Here is a 13,745-nt window from a genome sequence, read left to right on the forward strand (position 1 = left end):
GAATGTAATATCACTGAGGCAGGTAAAGAGATGTTCCAGACTGCTGGAGTTATTGGAGAGAGAAATAAACTGTGTTAAATCTGTGTTACGGCTGAATGATTAGGCTGAGAGGAACCGTGTTTATTAAAAACAACTCTTTGCTAAGAATGAACCCTTGAGACAAAGAAAGTTCAATTGAAATTATAATATTGCATTGTTTTTGCAGCCTTTTAGGCTATAGGCCTAGATATCAGCACTTCTTCCTGTTATTTCATGTTGTAAATAATATGATTTATGATAAGACAGATTTATATGATGAGTCCCATTGCTAAATCATTGCCTAATTTCCCAGTTTCTTTTCCTTGTCCGCGGTCCGCACCCTTTATTACAGGTCCATGGTCTTAACATGAGCTTCCTTCTTCTCGTCTGTCCGGAACGCGCGCTCCCGCTGACTCTTTAGTTCCCTCTTCTGTCGCGCGCTCCCGTCTCGCTGACACTCAGTCCGCCTGCTGCCCTCACGTGTTTTCTCTGTATAAAAAGGTCCCAGTCTCCGCTCAGCATGTCGAGTGTGTCACCAGACAAACGGCGAAAGATGGAGTCAGCGCTGAACCAGCTGAAGAAACACACCGTGGTGGTGGCAGACACTGGAGATTTTAACGGTAAATAAAAACCCCGCTCGTGCTAATGCTAGCCGGTTAGCATGCTAACTCACAGAGCCAGATTTAATGTGAATGACCGCGGTGACAATATTACGTAGTTTGAGGGGTTGAGCCGCAACTAGTAGCCTGTTTAATCATTTACACCCACTGGGGCTAATGTTTGCTAGCTAAAGTACCATCAACTTCAGAAGGTTTTCCCGTAGTTTACTTCAATAACAGTTGTCAATACGATAAGCCGATTACTTGCTATTAGCGTTACTTAAGTAACAGTATTGTTATTGCTATTTTTACCTGGGCCACATTAGCAAACTATGCTAGCTGATTAACCAACATGACGTCTGTGCTTATTCTATTAAGAATGCAAGTCATGTCTATACTTTCAACCTGTTATCAATGGCATTCATAGATAACAACATAACATGAAAATACTCAATGCACTCGTTAAGCGCATGTACGTGGAGAAAATAAAGACCATGTGGTGCCAAATCTAATAGGGCTACAAATTATATTACATTATAGACGGCTGTGCAATCGACAGTACACAGAAGTGTTAAAGAATGAGATTTTCCTTCCTCGTTTGTCGCTTTCATCATGCCACAGAGGGAGAGGTCATGTTTCTCAACGGTTCACACAATGAGGAACATTGTGTAGTGCAATATTACGGTAATGATGCAAAGCGAAGCACCTAGTTCCTCATCCAGTGTTTGCAGACTCAGGATGACATGACAGAACTGGTTTGTGTGCAGCAGAGTGGAGACGCGACAATGGTAGTTTCATTCATTACACAGCTGTAGTTTTGGGCATAGACACCTTTTGTTCCACTTTTTTAGTAAATGTTTCTAAAAAAATATATTTTCTTTAATAGACAAGGGTATAAGTGTGAAGATTGAGGGAATGGGTACAACAACATGAACAGCTGTATCTGTCCAATAGTGCTGACATTTTCATGTTCTCAACAGGAAATTAAATTACACATTTTAATGAGGAGTTAATGTTTTCTATCAATCAAGCAAAAACACCAAGTCTTTAATTTTCTCTCTCACGTTATACTGTTCATACAAAACTTAATAAAGTTGATTTTGTATAGTATATTTCATTCCTGTTAGTGTAACTCAAAGCTCTCTATCTATGATAAAGTACAAACATAAGTAAACAACTTAAAGCCATAACCTTTCCTTCCTTTTACATTTTTCACTTTTTTTAGTATACATTTTCTAGACTAGAAAAAAATCATTAACCAAAAATACAAAAAGGTTAACCGTTCATGAATCATTAGTTTGTCCAACCCAATCCAACACTGAAAATCAACAGGGTTATTACAGCTTTTCCAGTCTGTGACAAATAATTCTCCGCAGAACAATGACCCTCACATCAACAGTGTCTGTCACACAGTGCCAATCTTCCTTTCTAATCAAACGACTCTCAGCCTTAGTGAATACTTCTGTTAGCACTGACACTGTTAGCTCTGGCATTGAGGAAAATAAACAAGTGTGTGATAAGAAGAGTGGTTACTCAAGTTCTTGCGCAGCTATTTGCTTTTCTTACACAAATGTACTTCTGGTTTAAGCAACTTCGGTGTTATCTTAAATGTTGTACAACTTCTCTGGATTCACTGGGTACCAAATCAAGCATTACTTGTGTCATGTAAAAATGCAAGACCGTGGTCAAACATGTTGTAACACCACTCTCTTTATGTAAGTTGGAGGGGCGTAGGACTAGTTTTAAAGTGAATAGAGTGGGCTGATTAGATAATTACGTAATGTATTAGCCTACAGCTATTAAGGTTATTTTAAGATAAAATGTTAATTTCTATCTATCTATCTATCTATCTATCTATCTATCTATCTATCTATCTATCTATCTATCTATCTATCTATCTATCTATCTATCTATCAAAATTAGAATGAGGCCCAATCTGACTCATTTTAAAGTACATTATTGATTTGTTTAGTCAGTTAAGGTTTTATTTGGAATATAGTTTGATTTGATTTCCTTTTTTTTTATTATTAATGCTCCATAACTCTCACAGAATGATGAACATACGTTTTTCTGTGCCTAATACGTTTCTTAGGCATCTTTCTGGACAATTGACTTGACTCCAACTAATAAGCACAGCAAAGGATGTAAATGACCTTACAGCTGCACCTTACAGTAGAATAATCTGCTCATTTGCAGTAGTATATTTTGCTGTTATAAACATGGAAATAAAGTTGGTGCACAATTGCACATAAATCGTCAACTTGTGAATTACTAAAAAAAATTAATAATTCTAAGGATTTTTATTTTTTTTCCAAAATCTTTTATTTGTGTAAGTTAGTTTTTATCTTGACTTCAAGCTGCATATTGGTCAAGTTGTGAGCCTGTGTGTGTCGGTGGAGATATATTTCTAAAGGCTGTTAAAATACGTCGCAACACTTTTTCTACCTCAGATCTGTCGGGAATACTCTGCTGTAATCAGCCCTACTACAACTCCAATCTCTAGTGTCTCTTCTTGAACTGATCACGAGTATCCAATCCAAACCCAGCGGCGGCTTGCAGAATGATCAAAATGTTTTTGTTGTATGGGGGAGATGAGAAAAACCCTGGCTCCAGTACAGAGACAGGCTTTGTTCTTATAAACTGTAGAGCTGGCAGCAGTGCCTGGACTTGGCTGCTACAATCGAGTGCTGCTGAAATAAAACTACTGTTCCACATGAAAAGCTCCTGCCGCTCATGCATATTTAGTTGTATAAATCTGCAGTTCAGTTCTGTAAACTATAAGAGGATGTTAGACTGAGAGTACAGCGTTTAGGGTTGTGGAATACATTATTACAAGCCTGTAACTTGTTGCTTAAAAGATTACTTTACTATTTTATCACTGTGAGAACTATTTATATATTTTTTTGTGTTTGTTTAATTTATTTGTAATGTGCAGGATCTTAAAAGCATTAGAAAACATTTAATTGAATATTCAAAAGTCTTCCATGTAACTTGTAGATCCCTGGTACTCTATGTAATACACATTTTGACCACAGTGTGGCAATTACCTTCCAGTGTAAGGGGATTAAGCAGGTATGGTGAGGGACGCCAGGTGTTTTTGAATGGGGCCGGGAGGCAAACAATTTTGACTGTCCATGGAGTTTTGATAGTGTGACAGGGATTCTCTCAGGTGTGTTTGATACGTCTTAAAGTTATACAGTGGTTACCTGATACATGAAGAGTGTACTTTGTGTTTACTTAATGAAGCATCGCACAATTGACAATGGAGTGGATATCGTTCAGTTTGAGCGTCTGGGTATTCAGATGCTACGGTATGCGTCACAAATGATCGCCTATATGCAGCTCAAGTCACTTAATGGAAAGCTATTACAGTCATTTTATCAAAACTATTCCCATCATATTAATATTTTTTATCAAATCCCTATGCAAGTCTTTAGAATTCCCAGCAGCAAATAATCAGCCTTTTAGAAATATTCAAAAGACAATTAAATAATTTATAATTTCCCTATTGTAGGTGTATTCTTTCAATCGGTAAAAGGAATAACGATATCCGTTTACTACTTTTATTTTACTCAATAGTTTTAGAGGAGGGTACAGTGAGGGTACAGTAGATGGCGCCATTTTCTACAGCTGAGGTACATTTCACATTGCTCATGACTGTTCTACCTTTAATTCATGACTTATTTTTACCTGTAGGCAACATTTGAAGGAATGGAAATATTGGGAAGTAAAAAAAAATATATTATCTCTGCAAAATAACTGTCCGAGTTGTAATAAATCCCACATTGTGAAAGCCACCTTTGTCCGTCCTCTTCATGTTTTTGGTGTGATTTTAGGCTTAACCTTTGCTCTGTGTTCCTGTCATGCAGCCATCGACGAGTACAAGCCTCAGGATGCCACCACCAACCCATCTCTCATCCTGGCTGCTGCCAAGATGCCAGCCTACCAGCAGCTGTTGGACCAGGCCATTAAATACGGCCTCGCACAGAAAGGGTAAGGGGGTTGTGCACATATAGGAGCTACACAAATTTAAAACCTTTTGAAAGTTGGCACATTATTTTTTTAAATTAACTTATATTTTTCTCTTACAAATGTTTTTATTTACAAATTAATTTTAATTTTATTTTATAACAATCTGTTTTCTAAACAAATAGACATTCCAAATTTTGCCTATTCGGCTTAGGACGGGTGTTCGGAGCACTTTTCCAATACCTTTTTTTTTGTTGCTTTTCAGACAGTTGGGGTTGACATTGCATTTATAATTTTCTTGTTGGCTTTTGGACTTTTTTGCACTTTAACATCAAATGTGTAGTTGTCCTCTCCTCTGCTCCACTCTCTCTCTCTCTGACTGTGTGTGTGTTGGGGGCAGAGCCCTGCCCTTCACAAAGCAGAGCAGAGGAGAGAATGTAAGCAGTATACACCTAAACATGCACATAAATGGGATAAGTAGCACAAGAGTTTATTTAATAAAATAATACCCCTGTTCTACCCACCTGGATACATGACTTCCATTGTGATTTTGTGCTGGGGAAACACTGGGGGAAAACACTTCTCTGAATGAAGAGATGTTAATGTTTGACTCAACATCCTTATTGGTTGAGTACCGGAGCTGTCACAATTCAGTCACACACCTTCAATTTGATTATCCATCATATTTTCAGTATTTTGAACTTGAAAATGGAAGGGCTTTTAATTTTACAACTGAAGGATTAACATAACTAGAAAAATTTCCAATTGCATAAAATTGTGTTAACATTGTAACTGTGAGTGGCATTAAGTTAACCGTCTGAACATTGTGTTGCTCTCTGTTCAGAACTGAAGAGGAGCAGGTGGCACACACCATGGATAAGCTGTTTGTCAGCTTCGGGCTGGAGATCCTCAAGAAGGTCCCAGGCAGAGTGTCTACAGAGGTGGATGCCAGGTAGGTGCAAACATGTCACAAGGTTCCAATTATGAATGAATTATGAGTGCAGTATTGTTTATGAGGCTAGACATTTCAACAATTCAAGGAAGCTTCATTGCCATGGCATGTACTACACAGTAGGGCCCGATAATTTCGGAATTATCGGCATCGGCCGTTTTTTTTTTGTTTTTTTTTAAGCAATCGTGTGAAAAGTATTGCTGCATTAATGCTATAGCCTATTTACAGCAGCAGCAGGTGTGTTGTAATACATTGGATTAATTTAAACTTGACAGTTCCCCCTGCAACCAATAGCAGAGGCATTGGTCATTGCTTGACAGTTAATAATAATAATAATTGATAGAATTTATATGGTGCTTTTTTGGAGGTCATTCATCATAGAGAATCATACATGTAGAAAAAGAAAACAAAATACAGAAAAAATTAAAATAAGGTTTGAAGTGGAGTCAGGTGTGTCATTATGCTTCCTTAAAGAGGTGACTTTTGAGTTGACATTTTTTTCTTTATTTTCTTTTTAAAAATTTTTGGGCATTTTTATGCTTTTTATTGATGGTGTAGAGACAGAGTTTAAAATGGGGCAGAGAGGGGAGTGACATGCAGAGAACGACCGCGGGCTGGAATCGAACCCGGGTCCGCTGCTGGTCGAGGCCCATGGGGGGACGCCCTACCAACTGAGCTAAGGGCGCCACTGAGTTGATTTTTGAATGAGTTTATTGAGTCTGAGATGCTGATGTTTGGGGGGAGGGAGTTCCAGAGGGTTGGGTGCAGTAAGATAAAATGCATAATGTCTGAATTTAGACATATTTGTTACACTTTATTTTTTTTAATTTAAGGGTTCAAAAAATTCAATATATATTTTGGGGATTTTTTATTTTTTTTATCAGCCGATTTAATCGTAATTTCTCTGAAAATAATCGGCATCGGTACTCCAAAATCAATATCGGTCGGGCCCTACTACACAGGGAGGGAAGCTAAATACTATTTACACTACACTCCCTAAGTGAGTGTCTAAAAAGAGACATGATTTGAAACATTCCGTAATTTTGTCAGTAGCAGTTGAGATGAGCAGCACAAATACACTAGACCACAAGTGTTTCATTCATTCTTAGAACAGATTAAATTAGTGATCTTAATAGTGTTTGCACTTAAATTATTTAAACGTGAGGCTCTGAAAAAAGTACATGTTCTAACTCCACCTCTTACCACGAGCAGCGGGCCTCTACAGTTTTTGTTGTTTTTAAGTCAGCTGCGCTCAGTTTGACAAACGTGACTTTGCATTCCTAACCATGATTTAGCACCATTTTCAAAAAACAAACAAAATGGCGGTTGTGGGGTTGCTTTTTTTTTTTTTTCAGGCCTCTTGTCAGTTTAAATTGATGATGCCACGCCCAGACAGATGATAACGCATTGTAGTCTTCCACGTGCTAAACTCTAAAGCTCAGCTACTGATGTTTTCTCTCCTGAACTTGAATTAGCATCTTGCTTATTTAATGCTGAATATCTAATGTCATGAGGAAATAGCTGTTAGGGGTTTGACAATTTAAGAGACTGTATGGGTGCTGATGGGGTTACATTTTAATCGTACTGTATATTTTTTGATAGAAATAATTTTTGAATAAACGCTTGAGACGTTATCGAAATATAATCGCTATCTGTATATACTGGCCCAAACATTACATTTAAATAAAACAAAATGATTGTGCAATTGTTAAATTTGGGCAGAATGTTACATTTCTTCATGGCTGTGTTTGTCTTCACCCAAAAGGCTTTCTTTCGATAAAGATGAAATGGTGGCCAAGGCCCTGAAGCTCATTGCGCTCTACGAGAAGGCGGGCATCAGCAAAGACCGTGTGCTTATCAAGCTCTCATCTACATGGGAAGGAATCCAGGCTGGCAAGTACGTCACATTCACTATATTACCATTTCACATGTGCCATCATATTTGTAACGGAATGGTTTTGAGTTCTGATGGTGATGATTTTTCATATATGTAAAGCAATATAGATGTAATCTTGGCTGACTGACGGTAGGTACAGTAGGGAACAGCGTGTTACAGTTGAAGCGTGTTGCCTTACCATGAAAACCATATGAAGTCGACCAAGCTTACATAAACACACCTGTGAATCTATGAACGAATGAGCCATATCCATCCAGGGTATTGTAAACCAATTGGCATGAAATCCTTATGACACCCATCATCCCTATGAGCAGGTCCCCGTTGAAAGTATGGTTAGAGACCTATGCATCTTTCGCTCCTTTATGTTTTTATTATCTGTAATATTGTTATAATACATTCAAAAATACTTCAACATAATCATGATAATTCATCATCGGTTGGACATAAATGCTTTCAGGAACAGCCCTTAACGGATAGGCCATTTCTGTAAAGCGATGTCACATGATGCACCCTGACACTTACGAGTAAATCATTCATCTGTGTATGTCATAGTTCTTTAATGCCATCGACGTGTGTGGCAAATAGATTGTCTTGAAATTAAGTTATTTATTATTATTAAATTATTTAAACGTATGGCTCTGAAAACAGTGTTCTTACTCCACCTTTTACCATGAGCAGTGTTGCTCAACAAAGCCCAATGCCATGTGTCAAATGTATGTGTTTGTGAACCGTTTGTGCAGTTTGAAAAACGTGATAAAACGTGGCCACACTTGTGTTTTCAGGCGCCTGTCAGTCAAAATAGATCATAACATGCAGACAGACAGTTGCGTGAGAGCATTCTGACTGTTAAACCAAATAACCTCAGCTATTGATTTTCTCTTTACTGAACTTTTATTTTGCAAGTCACTTTATTTAGTGATGAATACTTAATGTCATGGAGTTATGGATTTTACCGGCTTTGGTTTGATACTATTGATGGGCGTTAACTTTTATTGTAGTATATACTGTAAACTCTATACAGATATAATTTGGTAACGGTCTGTATAATTATGGACTTTTGGGCTTTTATCTTTTTTAGCTCCAATCTCTTGATTAAAATGTTAAATGATGAATTAACTGAATATAATTAACGTTGCAGCAATAATTGATATCATATTGTAGTTTTAAACTCTATATATATCATTTCAGTTAGGTGTGTGAAACACAGGTAGGGAATAACAAGCAATGTTTTATTTGTTTGTTTTTGAACAAATGATGGGTTTTGGCTTATTACACAACAGAAAAGGAGGAGACTATGTACAGTACAATGTTTTGGAAATGAAGTCATCCTCTTGGCGAGACACTCCAAACATTCAAGGCATCTGAGTTCTGGGGAGATGGTATCCTGTCTTGACATTTATTACATGTGTAGAGAACGTGCATACAGTGTACCCTTGTCATACTGTTCTTTCCTTTATGGTGGTACTTAAAAAGCTATGACAGCCGTTTCACATTGAGGAGGACCGTGCAGGTGTTTGAGAGCCGGGGTGGCGTGCGTCAACGCCCAAAACCCCTCGTGGCAAATGCTTCCACTTCTTGTAAACATGGGAATATCACGTGCTCTGAAATGTGACTGGAACAAAATGTATTTATTGGTTTACACACATGTGGGTGTCACTGTAAATACTGATGTTTTGGTACAAATCTACCTTGATTTACAATGCACATCTTTGTTAAGTGGACTGCCTCAATTTTTAATCCCACATATTTAACCTGTGCAATTATACAATAGCTCACTTCAGGCCGTGGTATACGCTTATTATATCATAGTTAAGCGCCGTGCTGTTTGCAGCAGGCACAGCAAAAACCTAACTGATATAATAAACGTATACCAATGCCTGAAGTGAGCTTCTGCTTTTATATATGGTTACAAGTATTAGGGATGGGGCCAATCCAGTATCGGTATCGGGTCCGATATGGCCGAAATCTGCGTATCGGACTGTCAGCTCCGATATTTAAAAAAAATCTATGAACGACCGAACAAGCCTGTGCGAGCATGCGCCGACACCACTTTCTAGTTAGACATACAGTACATATCAGTTTGTTAGCTAACCCAAGTCAAGGAAGTGGAGAGGCTTCTGCACTGTGACAAATTCTACTATGTTAAATACAGCCAGAGAGAGGAAGACTTTGCAGACAAACACAACACCACATACTGTATTCTAGTGGGGCAGAAGTGATCATTGAGAAGGATTATTTTTGTGTGACTCTAAAATTGATATTTTCATTAAAATATTGCATAGTCTGCCTTTTAAGATAAACCTATATGCATTTGTGTATATATCTTGCTCTTTTAAATTAGAATTGCTTAAGCATTCCTAACCTTACACATAACATCACCACCAACAATTTTTTTTTATAATAATTAGAATATCGTATCGGCCGATATCCAAAACCCAGATATCGGAATCGGATCGGAACTAAAAACAGTGGATCGGTGCATCCCTAACAAGTATGGCAAAATGAAGTTTGTCAGCCTCTTTATTGAGCTCTGCGTGTCATTTGATAGCCATTCCACCATAAGAAGGCCGCCTGGGTGCAGAAAGATTGACTGACAGGGCATTTTTCTGACATACATATGTTTCCGTCTAAAGAAAGGCGAGGGCCGTACCAAAACTGCAGTGTTTTTATACCCTCCCCCTTTATAAGTGACCCTGCAGAGCCACGAGTGTCACTCCACACAAAGTGAATACGTTTTGCACTATTTGTTACCATAGACTGTAAGGTTTGTTAACTAGAATTGGACATTATAGTCTTATACGCCAATGATACCACTACTATGAACCAATTGGATCCCTTGATTTAAAAAGACTGCACTATAAGAAAACTAATATCTCATATCCTGTGGCTCTTTCTCTCATCCTATCAGGAGGTTCTGGTTGAAACTGAAGCAAAAAAAAAAAATGCATATTTGACCTTTTTTCTAAATGTCATTTTCTGTTTTGTTTGTGTGTGTACAGGGTGCTGGAGGAGAAGCATGGTATTCACACCAACATGACCCTGCTGTTCTCTTTTGCTCAGGCTGTGGCCTGTGCAGAAGCAAATGTTACACTCATTTCCCCGTTTGTCGGACGCATCTTCGACTGGTACAAAGACAACACAGACCGCAAGAGCTACGAGCCACATGAAGACCCAGGTAATCAAAGACATGCTTAGTGCATTGACACCTGTGGTCCTGTAAACAACTGTCATGAGGAGAAGCTGGTCACACTGTAGGACCAGATAAGACGGCAAGGTGTTGAAAACAACATTCTTAACCTAAAACAACATTCTTAACATAATGGGCCGGTTTCACAGACATGGATTAAGCCTAGTCCTGGACTAAATGGAGTTTTGAATGGAGATTGTCCATTGAAAGTACAATTTAGTCCAGAACTAGGCTTAATCCATGTCTGTGAAACCGGCCCAATAACCCAGAGTGCTGTCCATCCCTTAGAGGTCAGAGAGAGGTCAACCCCTTCAGTTTATTACTTTGAAGTTATGAGGAGACATAACTTCCCTCAGTGTCTAAGGGAGACGATGGGACAAACCAGTTAAGCAGGGATCCATAAATAAGACATTTAGGGCCAGTTTCACATGGATTAAGCCTAGTCCTGGACTAAAATGTACTTTCATTTTACAATCTCCATTCAAAATTCCATTCAGATCAAATCAAATCAAATCAGTTTTATTTATATAGCCCAAAATCACAAATAAATTTGCCTCGGTGGGCTTTACATTTCATACAATATGATATATGATACAATATGATACAATATGACACCCTGCCCTTAGACCCTTAGCTCGGCTGAGAAAAAACTCCCAGTAAAAACCCTTTACCGGGAATAAAAAATTGAAGAAATCTCAGGGAGAGTCGACAGAGTAAGGACAAGGCTTAATCCATGTCTGTGAAACTGGCCCATATTCACTTAACATGCATATCTCTACTCAGGCTCTCTCTAGTGTCAGTGCATTGTGTCGCCATCTCTAATGACAAACATTACTTTTCAAGTCCAGATGGAACGATTTTGACCTGACTGAACCTGCCTGAGGCCAATAGCTTCGTCTTTATCACCTAGTAACCCTGACTGCTTTCCATCCTTCAGTGGTCACAGAGAGTCACACCAGTCTATTCCTCTGAATTTATGAGGAGGGAGACAATGGGGCAAACAAGTTCAGCAGGGATCCTATAATTACACATGCATTCACTTTACAGCCAATCTCTACTTAGTCCCTCTCTAGTGTTGGTGCATTGCCTCGGCATCTCGAATCAGGCTTGAACTGACTCAAAATGATAGTGTTGCTGTCCACTTGCATTTCAAACATCTTATGAATTTCTAAATGTATATGAATTACTATGATTGAAACAAATCCTATCATGTTGGTGTTAATATTGTCTTGTGGACGCACACAGTTGATTTTATGTATGCCTTTTGAAATTTTAGTTTTGAAGCTTTTTGATAGCAGAAAAGTTCAACAAAGTTATGATTTTCACTTTTAGATTATTATTTTTTTTTATGAAGCCTTTTCTGGAGAATAAACTTAAAACCCCTGAAACAAACCCCGAGTCTTTCCACAAAGTCATATATTTTCTTCTCTTGTCCGTCCCTAGGTGTGGTGAGCGTGACCAAGATATACAACTACTACAAGAAGTTTGGCTACAGCACGGTGGTGATGGGAGCCTCCTTCAGGAACACAGGCCAGGTCAAAGCTCTGGCCGGCTGTGATCTGCTCACCATCTCCCCCGGGCTGCTGGCAGAACTCAGCCAGGACCACAGCAGCGTCACCGAGATGCTCACTGTAGAGAAAGGTAAAATACTGCTGTCCTATTTAACTGTGGCGGCTTTATTTATACTGTATACGTGCATTTAGTGAACTAGAAACAATAAAAGGGAAGCCAACGGATTACATCCGTCAACAGACCAAAACCAGATGATTTGTCTGATTTTGCAGCATCATGTTGGATTAAAATGAAAACATACTGTATTTTCCTTCAGTTGTATTGTACTCAATGTTCTTTTAGATTTTGTTTGTTTTGTCTCGCTGACACCTGGTATTAAAATGTCTAATCCAACTTCATTCTTGCGTCTGACAGGGCCATTGTATGGCTTCTATAGGTTGAGCTATAGAGCCCGCGGCTTCGTTGTCCTTAAAAAAAATTTTGAGCACACAGTGGATGGTAATTCTGATATATGTTAAAACCACATTGACGTACAGAGGCAGCCATATAAACTTTTCAAATTAAAAGATCATGAATACAAGCTTACAGCACAAAGATGAGTTTAACTATGATTGTTTACTTACGTTGAGCAACTCTGACACATCAACTCCTACCTCCATTTTCTCTTTATTCGTGAAAGACAGTATTTTTTTAACAGACTACGCTCTATACACAGTTTTGTATCTATACATAAAACCTAAAGCCACTTATGTCCACCTTGCTGGTTTGTGTTTGCAGCCAAGGCCAGTGATGAGGAGAAGATCCACCTGGATGAGAAGGCTTTCCGCTGGCAGCACAACGAGGACCAAATGGCCGTGGAGAAACTGTCTGACGGCATCCGCAAGTTCGCCGCTGACGCCATCAAACTAGAGACCATGATCAAAGTAAGACCGTGTGTTTGTGTGTGTGTGCGCATGTGCGTGCGCATTTTTAGTATTGACACACTGTTTACTAGAAGTCAGTATAAAGAGTGTTTCAGAAATGCACATTGTTTCTGTGGTTTGTAAACCATTTTTTTTATTATTTTGTTTTGCAGGAGAAAATGCTCAATGTGAAAAACGGCAAGTAACGGACAGATTTGACTTCTCCTGCTGCGTTGACGTTAAGTATAAGGAGTTGGAAGGGCGGCCTTCTTTATCAAAAACTACCTGAGAAAAGGTCCAAAGGTTTTCTGGACCAAACTACCGGGACTGCCCCTCTGCTCTTAGGCTGGTACTGACTCTGTGTGTTTATGACCAAATGTAAAATGATGATCAATGCTAATGTGAGAAAAATAGTCTTATATTGCCTAGAGATTTGACAAGAAAGGAAAACCTTTGCAGAGAAAAATGTCCTTAATAAGACACCCTTGATATCATTGAATAATATCATGACCACTTTTTTAGCAGGAAGGGACCACAATTTTGCTATCAACATCGAGAATAAAGGGTTGAGGGCAGAACTTAATAAAGACATTGTACCATCATTCCTCTGAATATAATATTTTCTCTATCAATAAAAAAAATCTGTCTTTACATTGTGTCTGGGTTGTTTTTACCTTACTTTTTGTGTGTTTGTTTGTGGGAAACAAAA

The 13,745-nt window shown here is 38.5% G+C and overlaps 1 protein-coding gene across 1 annotated transcript; it reads left to right on the forward strand.

The window, feature by feature from the left end:
• The first annotated feature begins 447 nt into the window (after nucleotides 1-447).
• Nucleotides 448-13,687, forward strand: taldo1 (transaldolase 1). The gene is made up of 8 exons (XM_080033162.1): nucleotides 448-638; nucleotides 4,487-4,610; nucleotides 5,431-5,538; nucleotides 7,304-7,435; nucleotides 10,435-10,610; nucleotides 12,066-12,263; nucleotides 12,912-13,057; nucleotides 13,210-13,687. Exons 1-8 carry the CDS (start codon nucleotides 539-541, stop codon nucleotides 13,240-13,242), a joined length of 1,017 nt encoding a protein of 338 aa, XP_079889288.1. The 5' UTR covers nucleotides 448-538; the 3' UTR covers nucleotides 13,243-13,687.
• The last annotated feature ends 58 nt before the right edge of the window (nucleotides 13,688-13,745 follow it).

The sequence above is a fragment of the Ammodytes marinus genome (assembly GCF_949987685.1).
Source record: "Ammodytes marinus genome assembly, chromosome: 1".
NCBI lineage: Eukaryota > Metazoa > Chordata > Actinopteri > Uranoscopiformes > Ammodytidae > Ammodytes > Ammodytes marinus.

What these genes read in the sequence shown, in the direction of transcription:
- taldo1 (XM_080033162.1), top strand. Translation starts at nt 539, where the DNA reads ATGTCGAGTGTGTCACCAGACAAACGGCGAAAGATGGAGTCAGCGCTG. An exon ending in AGACACTGGAGATTTTAACG is followed by an intron (nt 639 to 4,486) that starts GTAAATAAAAAC and finishes CCTGTCATGCAG; the next exon opens with CCATCGACGAGTACAAGCCT. An exon ending in GAAGGAATCCAGGCTGGCAA is followed by an intron (nt 7,436 to 10,434) that starts GTACGTCACATT and finishes GTGTGTGTACAG; the next exon opens with GGTGCTGGAGGAGAAGCATG.